Source organism: Lepisma saccharinum, chromosome 8, assembly GCF_977018435.1.
Source record: "Lepisma saccharinum chromosome 8, izLepSacc3.1, whole genome shotgun sequence".
NCBI classification, from domain to species: domain Eukaryota; kingdom Metazoa; phylum Arthropoda; class Insecta; order Zygentoma; family Lepismatidae; genus Lepisma; species Lepisma saccharinum.
Window position 1 is genome coordinate 2,117,509 of NC_139236.1, and position 17,874 is coordinate 2,135,382.

General features: G+C 39.7%; 1 protein-coding gene across 3 annotated transcripts in view; it reads right to left on the reverse strand.

Annotated features, from left to right (window-relative positions):
• The window catches only part of Trl (Trithorax-like), a 118,299-nt gene that overhangs the window by 35,435 nt on the left and 64,990 nt on the right, over nt 1-17,874 (reverse strand). For all 3 annotated transcript variants that reach the window (XM_083126282.1, XM_083126279.1, XM_083126281.1), the window contains exon 4: nt 2,291-2,399. In XM_083126282.1, the coding sequence (XP_082982408.1) occupies nt 2,291-2,399 (109 nt within the window). The remainder of the gene's footprint in view (nt 1-2,290; nt 2,400-17,874) is intronic.

The window sequence follows — 17,874 nt, forward strand, 5'->3', positions numbered from 1 at the left end:
TACAAGGCGAGGATACAAACACTTTGGCATCGACTTCCTAGTCAAGAGGAAAACTTGCCTTGGTAACAGGATGAGTCCATGTAGAAAAAATCACCTACTCTGTAGTGCTCTGTTAAAAAGATATTCTGATTTTCTTGGGAAATCAGTTAAAAATCCCATTTTAAAAAAGGTCCACATTTCCCGTGAGACATCTTAACACCAGGGTCCTAAAAATCAGTAAAAACACATTCTGTTGCTCAGCCAGCACTCACTGGTGGCTTTTAGACAAGAATGTAGGCAGTGATTATTAAGTGTTCTCTAACCCAACCTCTAACCTAATCCTTTTTAACACTTCGTGACGCGGCATAATGATTAGTGCCTAAGAAAATAAGAACCTGAAGAAGGGGGCAGTTGTACCCCGAAACGTTGTTTTTAAAACTTCATACTCACTCACGTAAGTAAGTCCAATATTTTACTAATTTAGTATTGATTATATTATATAGTGAGTAGCACGCACTACACAACAATATGTTCATTGTCTGGGCTGATATATCCTAAGTGATGCTCATCAAAGACACTCACAATTTCTAAAACCCTTTTTCTTCAGTGAAGGATACTGTTTCATCATTTAGGAATTCTGGTAACGTGTTCTGAAGTTTATCTGCGTTTGTGTCACCAATTTTGTTTCCAGAAACCAGCACAGTTTGAGCATTCTCCTGTAGGTTCTCCATTTTCTTCTATTAGGAGTAAAATTTCCCTGTTAACATAGTCTATGGACTCACTTGTGATATGGAAAGAAAGAAAGAAAAAACTTTTTGAGTACTTGGCTGGTACCTACGCCTAGGCTGATATTTTTCAAAACTAAAATGTGTTGCACACATTGTGTCCACGCAGTACTTGAAATCACCCAGTACTTGAAATTATATCCAAACGACAATTATAGATTGTGGGCTCACAACATACAACAAATTAAGCATTTAATTTAATTTAAAAAATTGAGATTCAGGGGCACTATGACACGGAATCCCCCATACACATGGGCTGTTCAAAAAGAAACTGAACATTTACAAAAGTGAGAAAATTGTAATATTCCCCAGCTATTTGGACCTGCCTCTTTCAAATTGGCCGCAGTGGCTCAGTTGGTAACATCTCTGACTACCATGCTAAAGGTCCCAGGTTCGATCCCCGGCCGGTTCAAATCTGGGAAATTTTCTAACGTTGGAAGTACCCCTGGCACCCACACGGCGTCGAATAACATGGGTACCTGGGGGAAACCCTGGGGGGTAAAGGCGGTCAGGGGCATAATACTGATCACATCACCCCCACTCACGACCGGATCATGGTGTGGTGCTAAGCACAGAGGAACACTTTACCTTCTTTACCTCTTTCAAAGTACTTTCCTCCACTGTGCACACATTGCTCCCAGCATTTCTTCCAGTCCTGGAATGCCTGCTAGAACTCCAATTTTGGAATGGCCTGTAGGTCCCGTTGCGAATTATACTTGATCTCTTCTATTGTCTGGACTCTGTGACATTTGAGGGTTGATTTCAACTTGGGGATGAGGAAGAGGTCTGCTGGTTCCAAATCAGGGGAGTAGGCAAGTTGTGGGACAACAGGTGTCTGGCACTTTACCAAACACTACTGGACAACGAGTGAGGAATGAGCATGTGAATTATCGTGATGAACCAACCATCCAGGTTCTGGCAGTTTTCGTGGCCTACTGCGCCAGACATTTTCTCGTAATCATTTCTAATGATGTTAACGTAGAATGTTGCATTCACTGTGGAACCATGTGGCACAAACTCCGAATGGAAGATCACCTGCCAGTCAAAGAACACGATCAACATTAATCACTTTAACATGGGATCCACTCATTCATGCAGTTTCGAGCCATAGTGAGGATGTTTCGACCCACTGTCATGATTAGACCTTATGTTCCACATCGTAGCCGTACACTCATGTTCCATGTTTTCTGCATGGTAGGATAACTGAAAATCGCAGCGGGCACTCAACACACCTGCACTAAATGTGATCTACTGCATTACTGCAAATACCAACAGCTTTGAAACTTGGCCAAGTTAATAACTAAGGACATAGCTAGTCACCAATCTCCATCCTCTTCACAAAATTTATGTACATACTTTACAAACAGAGTTTGGTTTCTTTTTTAACAGGCCTTGTGTGTATATATATATCAATGAGTGCATTAGAATCAGTCAATTTTCTGCCTTGACACCACACAAATAATTTCAATAATCATCTTGAGGCAATTCTGCTGCACTAAAGAAAGTAGCAATTCTCAACAACTCACCTTGACCTTTACGCTTGCGTTTTCTTCTCCTTATTGGTAGAAATGAATTTATCACATCCCTGGTAAGTGTTTGGTGAAGTATTTGCCCAGAAGAGAGTTCATCAGATTTCTGTAATATAAACAACACTATTTGAAGAAACAATGCATTGAAAAATTAACACATAAGATGGGAAAATGAAGTAGTACATGCTATATACATTTAATTATTTTCATTTTGGTAACTGCATGAGAAGTGCAGAAGCGCAACCATGAATTTTTGGGAGCAAGAACCAGGATAAACATACCAATAATAATAACTAGAGGCACATATTTTTGGTAAATAAAAAAGCAAAATTTCGGTACAAAAACAGAGTCGATTTCGGGTTCAAAAGCGGTAAATAAAATACAATTTCGGTGTTATACCGGTGAATAATCACATCAAAAGTGCTATATAAAATGACATTTTGGTTTTAAAATTGTGAATATAATCCTAAATTTGATTTAAAAACTGCAGTTATTACACAAAAAAACTTAACCCTTCTAATAGCACATTTATGTCGTTACCAGAGTATTAAGTTTATGCCTGTGTAAAGTGGTCCATTTTTGCTTCTCAAATATTTACAGCAGAATTAATCCATTTTCCGTGAATTGCATAACTCACAGGATACTTCAGACTTCAGAAAGTGTCACGTCGGTATATAAACGGTAAATTTCGTGTTTAAGAGTATATTTCGCATTTTGCAGTTCATTTCGCATTATTTCGTGACAAAACAGGGTAGAAAATGCACCTCACACCTTTCAGAAACATGAAAAATTAATATTACAGCATGTTATTTCATATTTCGTGTTTTTGTCAAAAACGAAATTTGCATGCCTCTAATAATAACCATCAACAATAATGATATTACTATTATTACTAGTAGTAGTAGTAGTAGTAGTATCAAAGACATTATTATCCTCAAAAATTATACAAAACGGGGGTAGAAGTCTGTGCTAAAGCATTTGTTTGGAACAAACCATTTCAAATAATTTTTCAACATGTTCAATTTCACATTAGCTAATAATGGAAAACAAGCACACAAACTCTATTTTTGAATGGCAGAAATGAATGATAAATGCATTCTGAAGATAATTCTTTTTGTACATATAACATGTATAACTTCCATGTACAATATATGTTTTTTGCAACATGGAGTGACATAAAATAAGAAAATACATATGCAACATGCTAACACTAAATTGTGTACATATTCAAAGTTTATTCAATACATATATACAACACTTATAATTTAAATACATTACAAAAAAAACAATGATATTGCGAGCAAACGAGCAAGACAATTTTTAGATCTAATTATTGCAACAACAATATTGATTTCATACGGTGCAAATAATTTCACGGGGCACCATGGCATTCTCTCTTTTAGAATTCATTTAATTTAGATCATTCAGCGTGGCTCCTAGCTATAGCTCTGAACTTGACGAGACTGAGAAAATCAGGCATTGGGAGTGAAGCGAGCAAGAAAATTTTACGAAATGTACTTTTATTTGCATAAAATTTGAAATCGAGGGGACAATTGCTCCTGTGTGTCCCACTGCAGGTGGCCTTGGCCATCAGTTTTCCCCCGCCCCTATTTGCCCCTTATAGGGTGCAAATAATATCACGGGGCACCAAGGCATTCTCTCTTTCACAACTTATTTACATTTAGATCACTCGCCACCCATGGCCGACTCCCGCCACCTCCTACCTACGTCTCTGAACTTGATGAGGCTGAGAAAAGCAGGGGACGCGAGCGAAGTGAGAAAGAAAATTTTAGGACATGTAATTTTTATTTGCATAAAATTAGAAACTGAGGGGGCCAATTGCTCTTCTGTGCCCTCTGCAAGTGCTCTCAGCCGCCAACGTTTGCCCCCCTAGAATTGACTTTTGTCGAAGGTTGCGCCACTGGAAAAGTGAAACCAAAATGTCAGAATTTTCCTGAGGTTTGTTTGAGTTTCTGACAAAGCTGCAATCTGTATGCCCGTAGGCGCAACCATTTATGGAGAACATCATGTACTGTCGACTTAGGTACATGTAATTCCTTACTTGCTCGTCGGACGAACTTCCTAGGGCTTCCTTGGAAGGACATGTGGATTTCTTTAACACTAGCCTCTGAAACTGCACGCTTTGTGTGGTGGTCCAACATTGACTGCACACTGCCGGTTTCCCGAAGGCGTTTGTTCCATTTCTTGATGGCTTTAAACGTGGGACCATTATCAGTTGGTCGTAATTGATACTCACACCGAAAACAACGTTGTACAAGTGATACAGACTTCAGCTCGGCGAAAGCAAGCACACAGAAAACCTTCTGTTGTGGAGTCCACATTGCTACTGGCACGTTTGTACTAGCCGCAAACAATGCATTGATATGATTTCGCAAACAATGTGGTTATGCACATGCGTATGTGCAGAGCAACCACACAGAAAAAATCATTTCGAGTTATTCTATTTGTAGAACAAAACTCTGTAGAAATATCTCAAATATATCTCAAGTTACGAATTTTTCTTTTATTGTACATTTATGCTGGACACACTGTATTATGTGTACTCATATTATATGGCATACATTTTTAGAAGCAATATTGGGTGGGACCACACAGAGCATGTCCTTGGTGACCAGTCCATGGCAGGAGTGCAACGTTGTACAGTTGGGAAACTGCCGCTCACGAGTTAAATGCCGTGTCCTGTTATTTTTCTTGTGTGCAAGAAGTTTTCATGAAACTTGCCACTTTAAGGTTCATCATAAATGGGGCACAATATTTTGAACCTGACTGTCCAAGTCCCATGAATTTATGTCGGAGTTACAGCCAGAGTTATCGATTCTTGAAGAAACACGGGAACATACACATGCAATAAACCTTTCATTTTTCTTCTGTATGTTTTTTGACTTGCCATGTTGACGCTGCTGAACTGTGTCTTCGAAAAGCTATGGGGGTTAAATTTGGTTGAATATACACAATGACCCTTCATTGTTGTGGGCGTTCATAAACATTGCGAGTCTGAGTCAGTTTGAATTCAGCATTTTCATAGCAAGGGCAGAGTAAAATTATTTTACTCATACGCCACGAAGAACAGTTGTGAGAGGATTCAATACAGCCATTATTACAGAATGGTTAGCACATTGTGCTATGATGCCAGGGGTCCCGGGTTCGAATCACGGCCTGGGCATGGATGTTTGGGAGTGTCCATTCATCAACTTCATCATATCATCACTTATCCCCATTTTCACAAATTAGCCAAAAGTGGCACAAAAAGCGAAGTAAAATAAAGCAAAACAATCAATCGATACAGTTTTTATTGATTGATTGATTTGATTTATTTTACGTTGCTTGTCTGCCACTTTTGGCTGATCACGAAGATGAGGATGAGTGATGATGTGATGAAATTGATAAAGGGACACTCACAAACACCCATGCTCAGGCTTTGATTCAAATCCGGGACCCCTGACACCGTAGCACGATGTGCTAACCACTCCGCCACACAGGCCGGCTTAATCAAAACTGATTGATTACCATAACGAAGATGGCGGCAAGTTGTAGAAGTGGTGCTGATCGTCATCCTGTTTTTATAGATTTTTCAGTGTTTTTTTTTTTCAGTTTGTCTTTAGTTCTTGTGTACTTGTATCTCCGGTGTAGTGTTTCCTCCGCTGTATCAAAGGATTCTGATGAACTACTGTGGTGGAGATGTGCAGAGAGAAGTTTTTTTTGTTTTCGGCACTCGCTGCAACAGGTGCCATGGTTTCGCCCAGCAGCAGGGAACAGCGCTCGGCAGGTAAGGGGACCCCAGTCCGGTACTTTCACCTCTGCATGGCCTTGATCTGTGGTGACGTACAAGTGAATCCGGGACCTGTGAAAATGTTGGCAAATTTCTCTGTGTATTACCAAAATACACAGAGCATTAAGAATAAGCTTGCTGACTGTGCTACTTTTGCGTATGAACTCGTGACATATGACTGCCTAATATTTATTGAAACGTAGTTAACAGAAAGTGTCCGTGACAGTGAGCTGCCTTTCGCAAGCCATTTCAACATATATCGAAACGATCGTGAGACTCATGGTGGGGGAGTTATGATCTGTGTTAACTCCAAGTAGCCAAGCAAAGTATGCCACAACCTAAAACAAACTGTGAAATACTGTGGGTGGAAGTTTCAGTGACCGGTGCCAAAAATCTTCTCCTTGGCTCTTTCTACAGACCACATAGAAACAGTCCTTTTTATCTCCTGGAAGAATGCCGCGATTCTTTACTTGCAGCAGTTCCTCTAGGGGGCGTTGCCCTTCTCGGCAACTTCAACCTCTCTATTGACTGACAAGACCCAGTGAATGGAACAGCAAAGAGTACGAATGAGGCATGATTTATTGAAACTTTATTTGTGGTTTAAACCTGAAAAAACATAATTTGTTCAACACCAGGAAGGATAGTAACCTGGACTATGTTCTGTCCACCCTAACGGAAGTTAGTATCACGCCACATAAGAACCTGCTGAGCTCCGACCATGACAGTCTGGAAGTGTCCATTTTCATCCCCCTAGAAGGGGATGTCGGCCCCCGATCCAGAAGAAGCGCTAATATGTGGAACCGAGCACCGTGGGAGGATATAAGGCTTTCCCTCGACTCCTTCCCCTAAGGCTTTCTCGAAGATGAAACCGTCGACGATGCAGCTGACCTATTTACAGCTGTCATTCATGCTGCAGTGAACGACCTTGTGCCTACAGGGAAAATAGCTTCTCGTAGATTTCCATGTAGGTTCGACTCCGAGGTGCGGGATGTACTGGCCAACAAGACACGAGCCTGGCAACTTTGGAAGGACTTCTCGAGTGAACACACACACAACACCTTTGCTGCTCTGCGACGGCACTCAAAGTATCTTCTTCAGAAAAAATACAAGGAACACATACATAATATCACTGCAACAATCCCGGAAAATCCAAAAAACTTTTTTAATTTAATAAACTCAAGAAAAAATAACTAGAATTCCAGCTGAAATTATATATGGTAGTGAAAGTGCGATGGGTGACCAAAGGGCAAAACTCTTCAATGCTTATTTCCATGGAAACTTCTGCCTGCCGTCCTCCCTTGCAGCTTTGCCAAATGTAAGGCCAGTCTGTTCCTCCTCTACCCCCAATGAGGTGAAAAATCTATTGTCGTCTCTTTCTGCTCGCCGTGCTCTAGGCCCGGACGATATCAACACCGTGTTCATCAGCAAAACATTAGAATCCTGTGCTATCCCCTCTGCATTCTCCTGAACAGATGTTTCTCAGAAGGTGTCTTTCCTCATGCTTGGAAACAAGCTAACATCACACCGATTCACAAAAGTGGTAACAAAAATCTCGTTTCATATTACAGACCAATCTCCTTACTCTCTCCCCTGTCCATCATTTGTGAAAAAATAATCGAAGACAGACTCTATAAATTTGTTTCTCCTTACTTAAGCTCAAACCAATATGGTTTTCTTACTGATAGCTCCTGTCTTACAAACCTGTCTGTTCTTTCTCTCACATGCCATGAAATGTATTTCAAATAATTCACAATTAGATGTAATATATTTTGATCTAGCCAAAGCCTCTGATACTGTTAGTCATCGTTTTCTGATTCATAAATTATGCAATAGATTCAACATTCATGGCAAATTTCTAACCCTTCTCACAGATTACCTTAGCGATCGCCAACAACGTGTTGTTCTTCCAGGAATTGCATCTAACTTTCTTACTGTGCTCTCTGGAGTTCCAGAGGGTACAAGCGTTCTAGGACCTCTCTTGTTCATATTATTAGTGGACGACCTTGCCGACCACCTCACAGCTCCCACTAGTAATTACCTTCTTTTTGCGGAAGACTGTAAAATTTTCAGAGAAATCTCCACTTATGACGATACTCATTTACTACAGAATGACATAACAACATTTACTTACTGGTGTCTGACATGGGGTCTTACATTACATCCAGAAAAGTGTATCACTCTCACTATCTCTCTCAAGAAGAACCAGTTAAAGTCATCTTACTCCATCTCTGGCAATAACATTAAAGCAATATCTTCTCACAAAGACCTAGGCATTGCTTTCGACGAAAAGTTCACATTTCAGGAACATATTACAGGCACCACAAAAAAGGCAATGCGTCTCTTGGGTTTACTGTACCGTTTCACTGAAATTAGTGACATCTCAGCCCCTCACTTTATACTTCAAGTCATTCATTTCCCCAATATTAGAATACTGCTCTCCCGCCTGGTCTATGGCTTGTCCCACTCAGCTCTCTAGAATCGATTCAGTCTTTCACTTCTCTCTGGCTATAGTTCGTTATAGGGTTCCCTGTTTACACAATTTTTCATCTCCGCATCTCTTGTCTTTTCTAAACTTACAGACTGCATATCAGCGCTGTTTGCAGAATGATTTCAGTTATTTATACAAAATTGTCAATGGCAAAATTCACAGCAACACACTCCTTGAGAAATTCCACTTTTGTGTGTCCATGCGCACAACACACAACACAAGCTCATTTTACACAAAAAAAACAGACTACAAATTCAAAAAGATCTCTCTTTTACAGACTTGCCACACAATACAATAATCTCTCCTCAAATATTGATATATATATTTTCTTCTGAGTTTGCCTTTCGGCCTTCTATTAGAAGAAACGTTTGTAAATAATATCAAGTACTCATTTTTTGTTCATTTGCTATTCATTTTTGTGTTATTTTGTTACTTTTAATTATTATTATTATTATTATTACTATTATAATTTCCTTTTTCATTGTTGACAATTTCAGTGTAAAATTGCCTCCTGTGCTGTATCTGGAATTTTCTTAATAAATAAAGAAATAAATTATTCTGTCTCCTTCCTAGTACAGATCGACTACAAGGAAAAAAACCTTGGGACGAAAAGTCCCCGCACAGCTTTCCCTTCTTCCCTCCACCTCGGGCCATAAGGAAGCATGGTCCACTCTCCCCCTCCTCTACTCGCGGGAGTACCGCCCACAGAAGTCGCGGGTCTGCGCAGGTTGTTTTGCTCGTGGTTCCACTATATCTACTAATCACACATGGCAATTTGATTTTCTATGCTTGAACAGAAGCTGTATTCCATTACACTATGCTACTGTGTGTTAATTTCAGCATATTTCAATATCCTTCTCTGTCCTCTTACAAAGTTTCTAAGTATAATTGAACACTTCTCCAAATGTTACTTGACCGCCCTGAAAGATTTCCAAGTCCAGAAATCATTAATTTGGCAACATAGCTCTGGAGAACCAGCAGAGAGTAGCCAACTCTACTGCAGATCCCTCTACTAGGCGAGAAATCCCGTGGTGAATGATTTACTGTCTGGTTTATAACAAGAAGTCACAAACTATATTCACCCAACATATTAATAGAGAACAAATCGTAAAACTCAAGTATGAGGAATAATTTAACAGAATACTTGCGATTCGGCATGTTAAAAATTGGGATGAGAGAAACTGTTGTGAGGTTGGAAACACTGCACTCGCTCGTGGTCCACCTGGATGAAATCGCTGTCAAGTTTGAACACAAAAGGGCATAATTTCAAATAGTTTATGCAAATTGTATAACAACACGTTTGGAAAGTACTGTCCAATGAGCGAAAAGTAACAATTCTCGCAATTTCCAGTGAAAATGTGTTCGTAGAATAGAAAAGTGGTAGTTTGCGCAGTCATCAACACGTTTCAAGGCATTTGCTGCAAGCAAAGTTTTAGAGTATTGGTAAAGTACTCGCGTTTTTCCCTAGAAATTAAGTCGAAGGTTCAAATCCAGATCCCTTCATATTTTTTCAAAACTTTTATTTGTAAGTATGGTATTCAGATACATTGAGTATGGAGTTTAGTAATTAAGTTGAATAATTTAGTTTCTGAATGTTCGCAAAATGTAATTCGGTTTGGAATTTGACGAATGTTTCCAGCAGCTCCATGTGTGAAGAATAGAACTATTACACTGGTCGACATTTTTTCAAAAGTTGAACGATGTTTTGAAATGAATAGATGACTCTGAAAGGATTTTTCATGCTGAATTCAAATTTGAAAACCGTTTTGCTCCATCACGTCACAATTTTTCACAAATAGTGAAAACTGAATAGCATATAGGGGTCTATTATGATATTATTGGGATCATTTGGGGTTTATATAATCATATTACAGACACATAGAATAAATAATTTTTGCAAATATAGTAATCAGTGGGGCATATATTGAGATTGTAAAATCTATATTACATACTACAGGGAGGTTATTTCAGTCGTTCACCGCCAGAGTGATGGCCGTTCAGCGGACTCTTCATGCAACAGGTCCCGGCAAATTGCATTACAGGAAGTCCGTAACAGAAACCGCTTGTTTTGTAATGTTTCCACTTTTCACAATTACAGTTACAATTACAATTGAAATAAGCACGTACCTTGTCGCAAGGATGCTGTGTGTGTGTGGAAAAGGTGTCCTCCCAAATACAAATATTTCTGGCACCTTATTTCTGACAGAAAATCTTAGATTAGACATCGCTACTTTATCCTCAGTTGTCGCGACAGCGCCGGCAGCTTATCGGGGGTTGGGTGAGTTGTCAGCCGCGAGAGGGCGATTCATACTGCACGTGTCGGCAGTGATGCCAACCGTAGGGACATGTCCCTAAGCATAGGGACTTTTCACTAAATTTCGCCCGCGTAGGAACGTAGGGACAGATTTTGCCAAATGAGGGAAAACGTAGGTACTTTTTTCAATCTTGGTAAATGACATTTTATGAATTAGTTTATCTGGATACTTTAGCGAAGAGGAGAAAAAAGAACTAACTAACAAATCTCCATCAGAATTTTGGAACATGTTATCGGTTGCCAAAAACTTTCAAGGCAAGTTCCTTTTTGAAAACATTTCCACTCTCGCGAAAATAGTGCTAACATTGCCACATTCTAAAGCGGAAACGGAAAGAATATTTTCAATGTTAAGTGATACAAAAACAAAAAAGGGAAATAAAATGGGACCAGAATTGTTAAAGACTGCAGGAAATACAGCATCACCAACCAACATCTATCTCTGCACAGCAGCAGCATGTATGACTTCAAATAACATAATCAACAGTAAACGACTCAACGTTATTCATTAGGTGTGTGCGGGATCCTTTACTTTAAAAAGTCGTTAATTCTCGACGTTTTCTGCCTTGTAAGTTTCTGGAACTTATCGAAAATTGTAAGTTTTTATTCTAGAAATGCAAAAACAATCACTTAAAGTGAAAATGACTTGTAAAATTCGAGATTTCCAGTGCTTCGGGAAATTTCGAACATTTCCCGTCCCGAAAATTTTCCGACTTGGTCGGGAAATTGCAAATTTTTCAGTCCCGAATGTCGGGATTTAAAAAAATTACCGTCCCGATCCCGTCCCGACCCAAAAAATTCTGTCCCGCACACCCCTATTATTCATTAAGGCAAGAATTTACAATACCGGACCCTTCTGTAATTTCTATGCTACGTCTTATACTCACGAAATAATTATTCGTGATGATTTATCTCAAGTTAACATGTTGGGGTGAGGGGGAAAAAATGTTAATTAACGTGTAGAAGTTGTAAAATAAGCATTTCAATTCTCGCAACGATTCTCCGTATACAAGTATGGTAGCCATATTTGTTGATATGAACAAATTACAATTAGTTACGCTGTCTACAGCGTTGCCACACTGTTGATTTCATACTTGGAGAGCATGGATTGTGTAAGAATAGCGGAAGAGAACAGTAAAAAAGTTGTTAATGTTATACAGATTGTTAGGTGGAGTGTGCAGGAGGGCTAATTAATAAACTTATTCATTTCAGTATATTGCCCAAAGAACGTGCTTACATGTGACAGCGACAATCACGATGTAGAAGAACTGATTTGATTACAGGTAAATTTGGCAACATTACATCAATCATAAAATTGCAGGATACTAAAATGGCGTCTTCGATGATGTTAAAGTGCTACGAAAAAAATATTTTTTATCGGTTCGTAATCACAATTACCGCAAAACCATTCAGGAATAGCCCCACTGAGCATTCTCGGTAAGGTTAGGTTAAGTTAGGTTAGGCAAGGCAAACATAGTTAAAATTTGGGCTCGAAAAACAGGTAGCCCAACAAACCATTGACGGATAGCCCCACGAACCATTCGGGTACAAAAAAGGTAAAGTGTTCCCCTGTGCATAGCACCACGCCATGAAGGCGTATAGGGGGTGTGAGGGTAACGCCCCACACTTTCTTGATCCGGTCGTGAGTGGGGGTGATGTGATCAGCATCACGCCCCTGACCGCCTTTACCCCCCAGGGTTTCCCCCAGGTACCCATGTTATTCGACGCTGGGTAGGCGCCGGGGCCGCTTCCAGGTACGGTTAGGTTAAGTTAGGATAGGCAAATGTAAATTCGCTCCTTCATTAATTGTGGAAGCACCGAGCAGAAAGATTTGGTAAGTAAATGTGTATATTTTATCTTCTGTTTTGCATGCTCATGAGGTGATAATTTTTTTAGTCGCTTTACTTGGCGTAGGGACATTTGGTCAGTTGTAGGGACATTTTGACTACGTCTGTAGGGACATTGCCGAAAAATGGTTAGCAACACTGTCGGCTACCAGACGTCAGTGTACGTTCATGTTCACTTCTGTTTGCGTTTATCAGTACACGTGTTGCTTATACTGTGTTATTGTAATGTGCTACTCATGGCCAGTGCTTTATTGTGTGTTAATTGTTATTCATTCATTAGTTATGTCGTTAAACAAATATAGTCTTGAACAGAGAATTTTTATGTACGATAATTACGTGAAAACGAATTCTTGCAGAAAAGTGGTCAGGGAATTACGATAGACAGGATCTCTTGAACCTAAGAAACGTGTTGTATTGCTGTTAAAGGAGGTCATTTTCAACATCTCTTATAACACAGGAGGTTAGTGATAATCATTATTATTACTTTTAAATATCATTTTACGCTTTCGGTTTGCTTTATGCGCCGGGATGCTGTCTTCCCTTTCTGACAACTGACGATAAAGTAACAATGTCTAATTTAAGATTTTCTGTCAGAAATAAGGTGCCAGAAATATTTGTATTTGGGAGGACATCTTTTCCACACACACACAGCATCCTTGCGACAAGGTACGTGCTTATTTCAATTGTAATTGTAACTGTAATTGTGAAAAGTGGAAACATTACAAAACAAGCGGTTTCTGTTACGGACTTCCTGAACGCAATTTGCCGGGACCTGTTGCATGAAGAGCCCGCCGAACGGCTGACACGCTGGCGGTGAACGACTGAAATAACCTCCCTGTATATTCATGTACATTTTCATTTACACATGTCTAGAAAGAGATATAACATAGTGCATTTCGAATTACTGAGACTCAGGATCAAACTTCATTCTTTTTGACTTTCTGCCATCCCCGACACCCGAAGTAGGAACATCTGTTTTTAACATCCAACAAAAATCTGCCATCATGGAAACATTCCATCGTCCCTGGTATCTCCGTTCCATCTCTGCTATGTCCTTGTGAAATCTTTCCCCGTCCTCCTCGCTGAAGTGTCAGAGATTACTCGGAAAGAAATCTAGATGTGAGTTAAGGAAATGCAATTTGAGGCTCATTTTACAACCAAGTTTACATAAATTCGTTAGCAGATTTTTCACAAAATGTTCATAGTTAACGTGTTCTTCGTTGCCCAGAAAATGGGCAACCACCATTTTGAAACTTACCCAGGCATCCCTTTCCGTAACAGTCATTATTTCTTCAAAATCTGCATCCAACATCAGTTTCCGTATCTGAGGGCCAACAAAAATACCCTCTTTGAGCTTACCCTTGGTGACGGATGGAAATTTCCTGGCAATGTATTTAAAGCATTCGCCGTCTTTGTCTAACGCTTTCACAAACTGTTTCATTATCCCTAACTTAATATGCAACGGAGGAAGCAGTATTTGAGACGACTGAATTAATTGCCGTTGTGTCACATTCTTCTTCCCTGGAGAGAGAGATTCTCTAGTTGGCCACGTTTTCACTTTCCAATGATTCTCCCTGTCCCATTCGCACAAGAAGCAGGGGAATTTTGTGTTCCCAGCCTGGAGACCCAACAACAAAGCTATCACTTTGAAATCTCCACAGACAGACCAACCATGTTCTTCATATTTCACTTTCAGTAGCATCAACCTCAAAGTTTCATAAGTTTCCGTAAGCGACACAGAATACGCAACTGGAATCGATGGGAACACATTACAGTTATTTAACAGAAAACCCTTCAGACTAGTCTGTGATGCATCAATGAAAAGTCTCCATTCACTTACATTGTAAGAAATACCATACAATTCTATGACTTTCCTTACGTTGTTACAATAAACAAGGTTTTCGTCTTCAGTAAAGTATGGGAGTAGCTCTGTCTCTCGATGCCTGTACCATGAGAAATGTGTTCCTGGAGACAACAGGTTTTTCTTACTCAGTCGGGAACCAAGAAGTTGGGCACTCTCCTTTGGTAAATTTAGGTATCTTACGAGATCATTCAGTTCATGTTGCGTGAAAGGTTGCGGAGTGCCTGTACTTGTACCAGGACAGAAATCGTCACTGTCATCATAGTGTGCACGTTCAACTTCAGTGTCACTTGAAGTGCTACAATTATCACTACTCGTACGTGGTACAGGTACAGGTACATCTGGCCCATGAGGCACGGGCCTGATGGCCGATTGTATGTTGTTGGGATAGCTCACATTGCTCGTTCTTGACACTGAAACCGCTAACATCTATAGCACAGAAATAGCAGTCATCAATGTGATTTTTTGGTTCCCACCGTACCATTGGTATTCCAAATGGCAATGCTTTCCTCCTGCCACACTTCCACGATCGCAAAGCTTCCACACATGTTTTGCAAACTTCATGCGGGGCCCAGTTTTTGTCCTGCTCACCTACTTTAACACCAAAATATTCGTGGTAAGCAGACCTCACAAATGTGGTGATACGTTGTCTTTGCCTCTTCACTACATAGCTTCCACAAATGTAACAGAATACATGGGGCGAGTTCAAACACATCCTGGACGACGACGACATTGTCTCTCGACACAACACAGCACGAACTATCGACAATGACGAAAACTATATCAAATATTTTGCATTCCTTACTGCTATTTACATATATAATATCTACAATACACTTAACTAAGGTTTTCGGATCACGTAACCTTATACACGGTAAATAAATTAAAAACTGTATTATTTGCATTAGTTGGTATCGAATAACAAAACTTAGAAACAAATTTATTGAATCATTCATTGTTACTAGGCGTCTTCAGCAATTTTGTTAATCATATAATGTAATAAGAGGTGCACTGCCATCTATCGGGAATATTATTAACTTCTAATTTCTGGGCAGGAATTACGATTTATACAACAATGAAGATTTCTAAATAACTGAGGGTGATACAACAAAAACAAGGTCACTTCTGAAATCAGCATCAAATGTAGTTTCAGAAACCACAATTAGTTTCCAAACATCAGAACCCATGTAGACCAGTGTTATTTTCAAGTAAAATATTTGGCAATGCATTAAAATAATTAATTGTAGTAAATTTATTTTTCCTGCAACAAACTTAAAATGCTTTGTGTGAAGCCTACTTTAAGATTCCCTTGCGAGCTATCCTCTGTTATTGCTTTAATCTGTGCTTTAAAATAAAATGAGGCACAATATTAAAAATTATACAATGTTATGTTCCCCAAACACAAATTTATATTCAGTTGCTGGCCATCTACTGTATTGTGGAAGATACATTCTCAAAGGAGGTGAACGATTTATACAAAAAAAGTTGCAATGTATGTTATGTAACCTTGAAGTTAATATAAAGAAAACTAAATTAGCACTTGTACTCCTCCGTGGCCGTGCAGTCTAAGACAACATGCTTTGGGCTCCAACTGCGGGATGGGATAGGTTCGAGTCTGCCTGGGTTCAGTCTCTGGGTTCTCGGCCTGTGTATAGGGCAGGGTGGCAACCCACCACCGTGAGGAAATTGGGGAGCTACCAGAGAGTAATGTAACCCGGTCTCTGAAATCTTTTAAAACGGCTGGAGGTTAGACGTTTTAACCCCCACGTCACCCCATTGAAGAACTCCACACCTCTAAGTAGGACTGTGGGAGGGAGACTGGCAGCCGGGAGATAGGTCCAGGCCATTTTTAGGGATGTCAAGCCATGAGTTATTATTATTATGAATTAGCATTTAACTGCTTTTATCCGTTTCCTTCAGTAGTTAGTAGCGGGTTTTATCGAATTATTCAACAAATCTCTTTTAATTTATTTAAAAAATCAAGCTTCCACTTTCAGTGCGAAAATTATTTAGGCCATTTTTTAAATCAATTGTAAGCTGATTCTACAGTCATAAACTTCCGAGCCCTAGCGATGACTAAGCTATCTTTTATATCTGGTTTCTTCACCTGTCACATGGTTTTAGATTGTCTCCTTCAATTTAGATAGCTGTCTGGAATTAAACGTTTCCAAGTCTTGGAAAAAATATTTCGTCAAATACTTCTCGCCTTCTGAAAAATTATCTGCTGTGGTTGGGAATCGACCTTACGACCTCTGTCACATACGTCGAGCACGATATCCACTACACTATAGGTGCCACTTTCTTCTTGTGCTACTACAGGGAGGTTATTTCAGCCGTTTACCGTCACAGCGTCAGCCGCCGAGCGACTCCTTCATGCAACAGGTCCCGGCAAATTGAATTACAGGAAGTCCGTAACAGAAACCGCTTGCTTTGTAATGTTTCCACTTTTCACAATTACAGTTACAATTACAATTCAAATAAGCACGTACCTTGTCGCAAGGGTGCTGGAAAAGGTGTCCTCCCAAATACAAATATTTCTGGCACCTTATTTCTGACATCTAATCTTAGATTAGACATCGCTACTTTATGCTCAGTTGTCGCGAGAGCACAGGCAGCTTATCGGGAGGTTGGGTGAGTTGTCAGCCGCGAGAGGGTGCTTCATACTGCAGCTGTCAGCAGTGATGCCAACCGTAGGGACATGTCCCTAGGCATAGGGACTTTTCACTATATTTTGCCAGCGTAGGGACAGATTTTACCAAATAAGGAAAAACGTAGGGACTTTTTTCAATCTTGGAAAATAACATTTTATTGTGCAAAGGTGCAAAGCATACTCGCCAGTCAGTTGCACTTTCTTCGTGCTCGGTTTGGACTGAATGGATTAGTTTATCTGGACGAGGAGGATAAAAAAGAACAAACTAACAAATCTCCATCAGAATTTTGGAACATGTTATCGGTTCCCAAGAACTTTCAAGGCAAAAATTTTCCGTCCCGATCCCGACTTTGGGAAATGACTTCCCGACTTTTCGGGATCCCAAGCTGTCGGGAAATACCGAATGGTCACTTAAAAAGTCGTTAATTCTCGACGTTTTCTGCATTGTAAGTTTCTGGAACTTATCGGAAATTGTAAGTTTTTATTCTAGAAATCCAAAAACAATCACTTAAAGTGAAAATGACGTGTAGAATTCGAGATTTCCAGAGCTTCGAGAAATATCGAACATTTCCCATCCGAAAATATTCCGACTTGGTCCGGAAATTGCAAATTTTTTTCGTCCCAAATGTCGGGA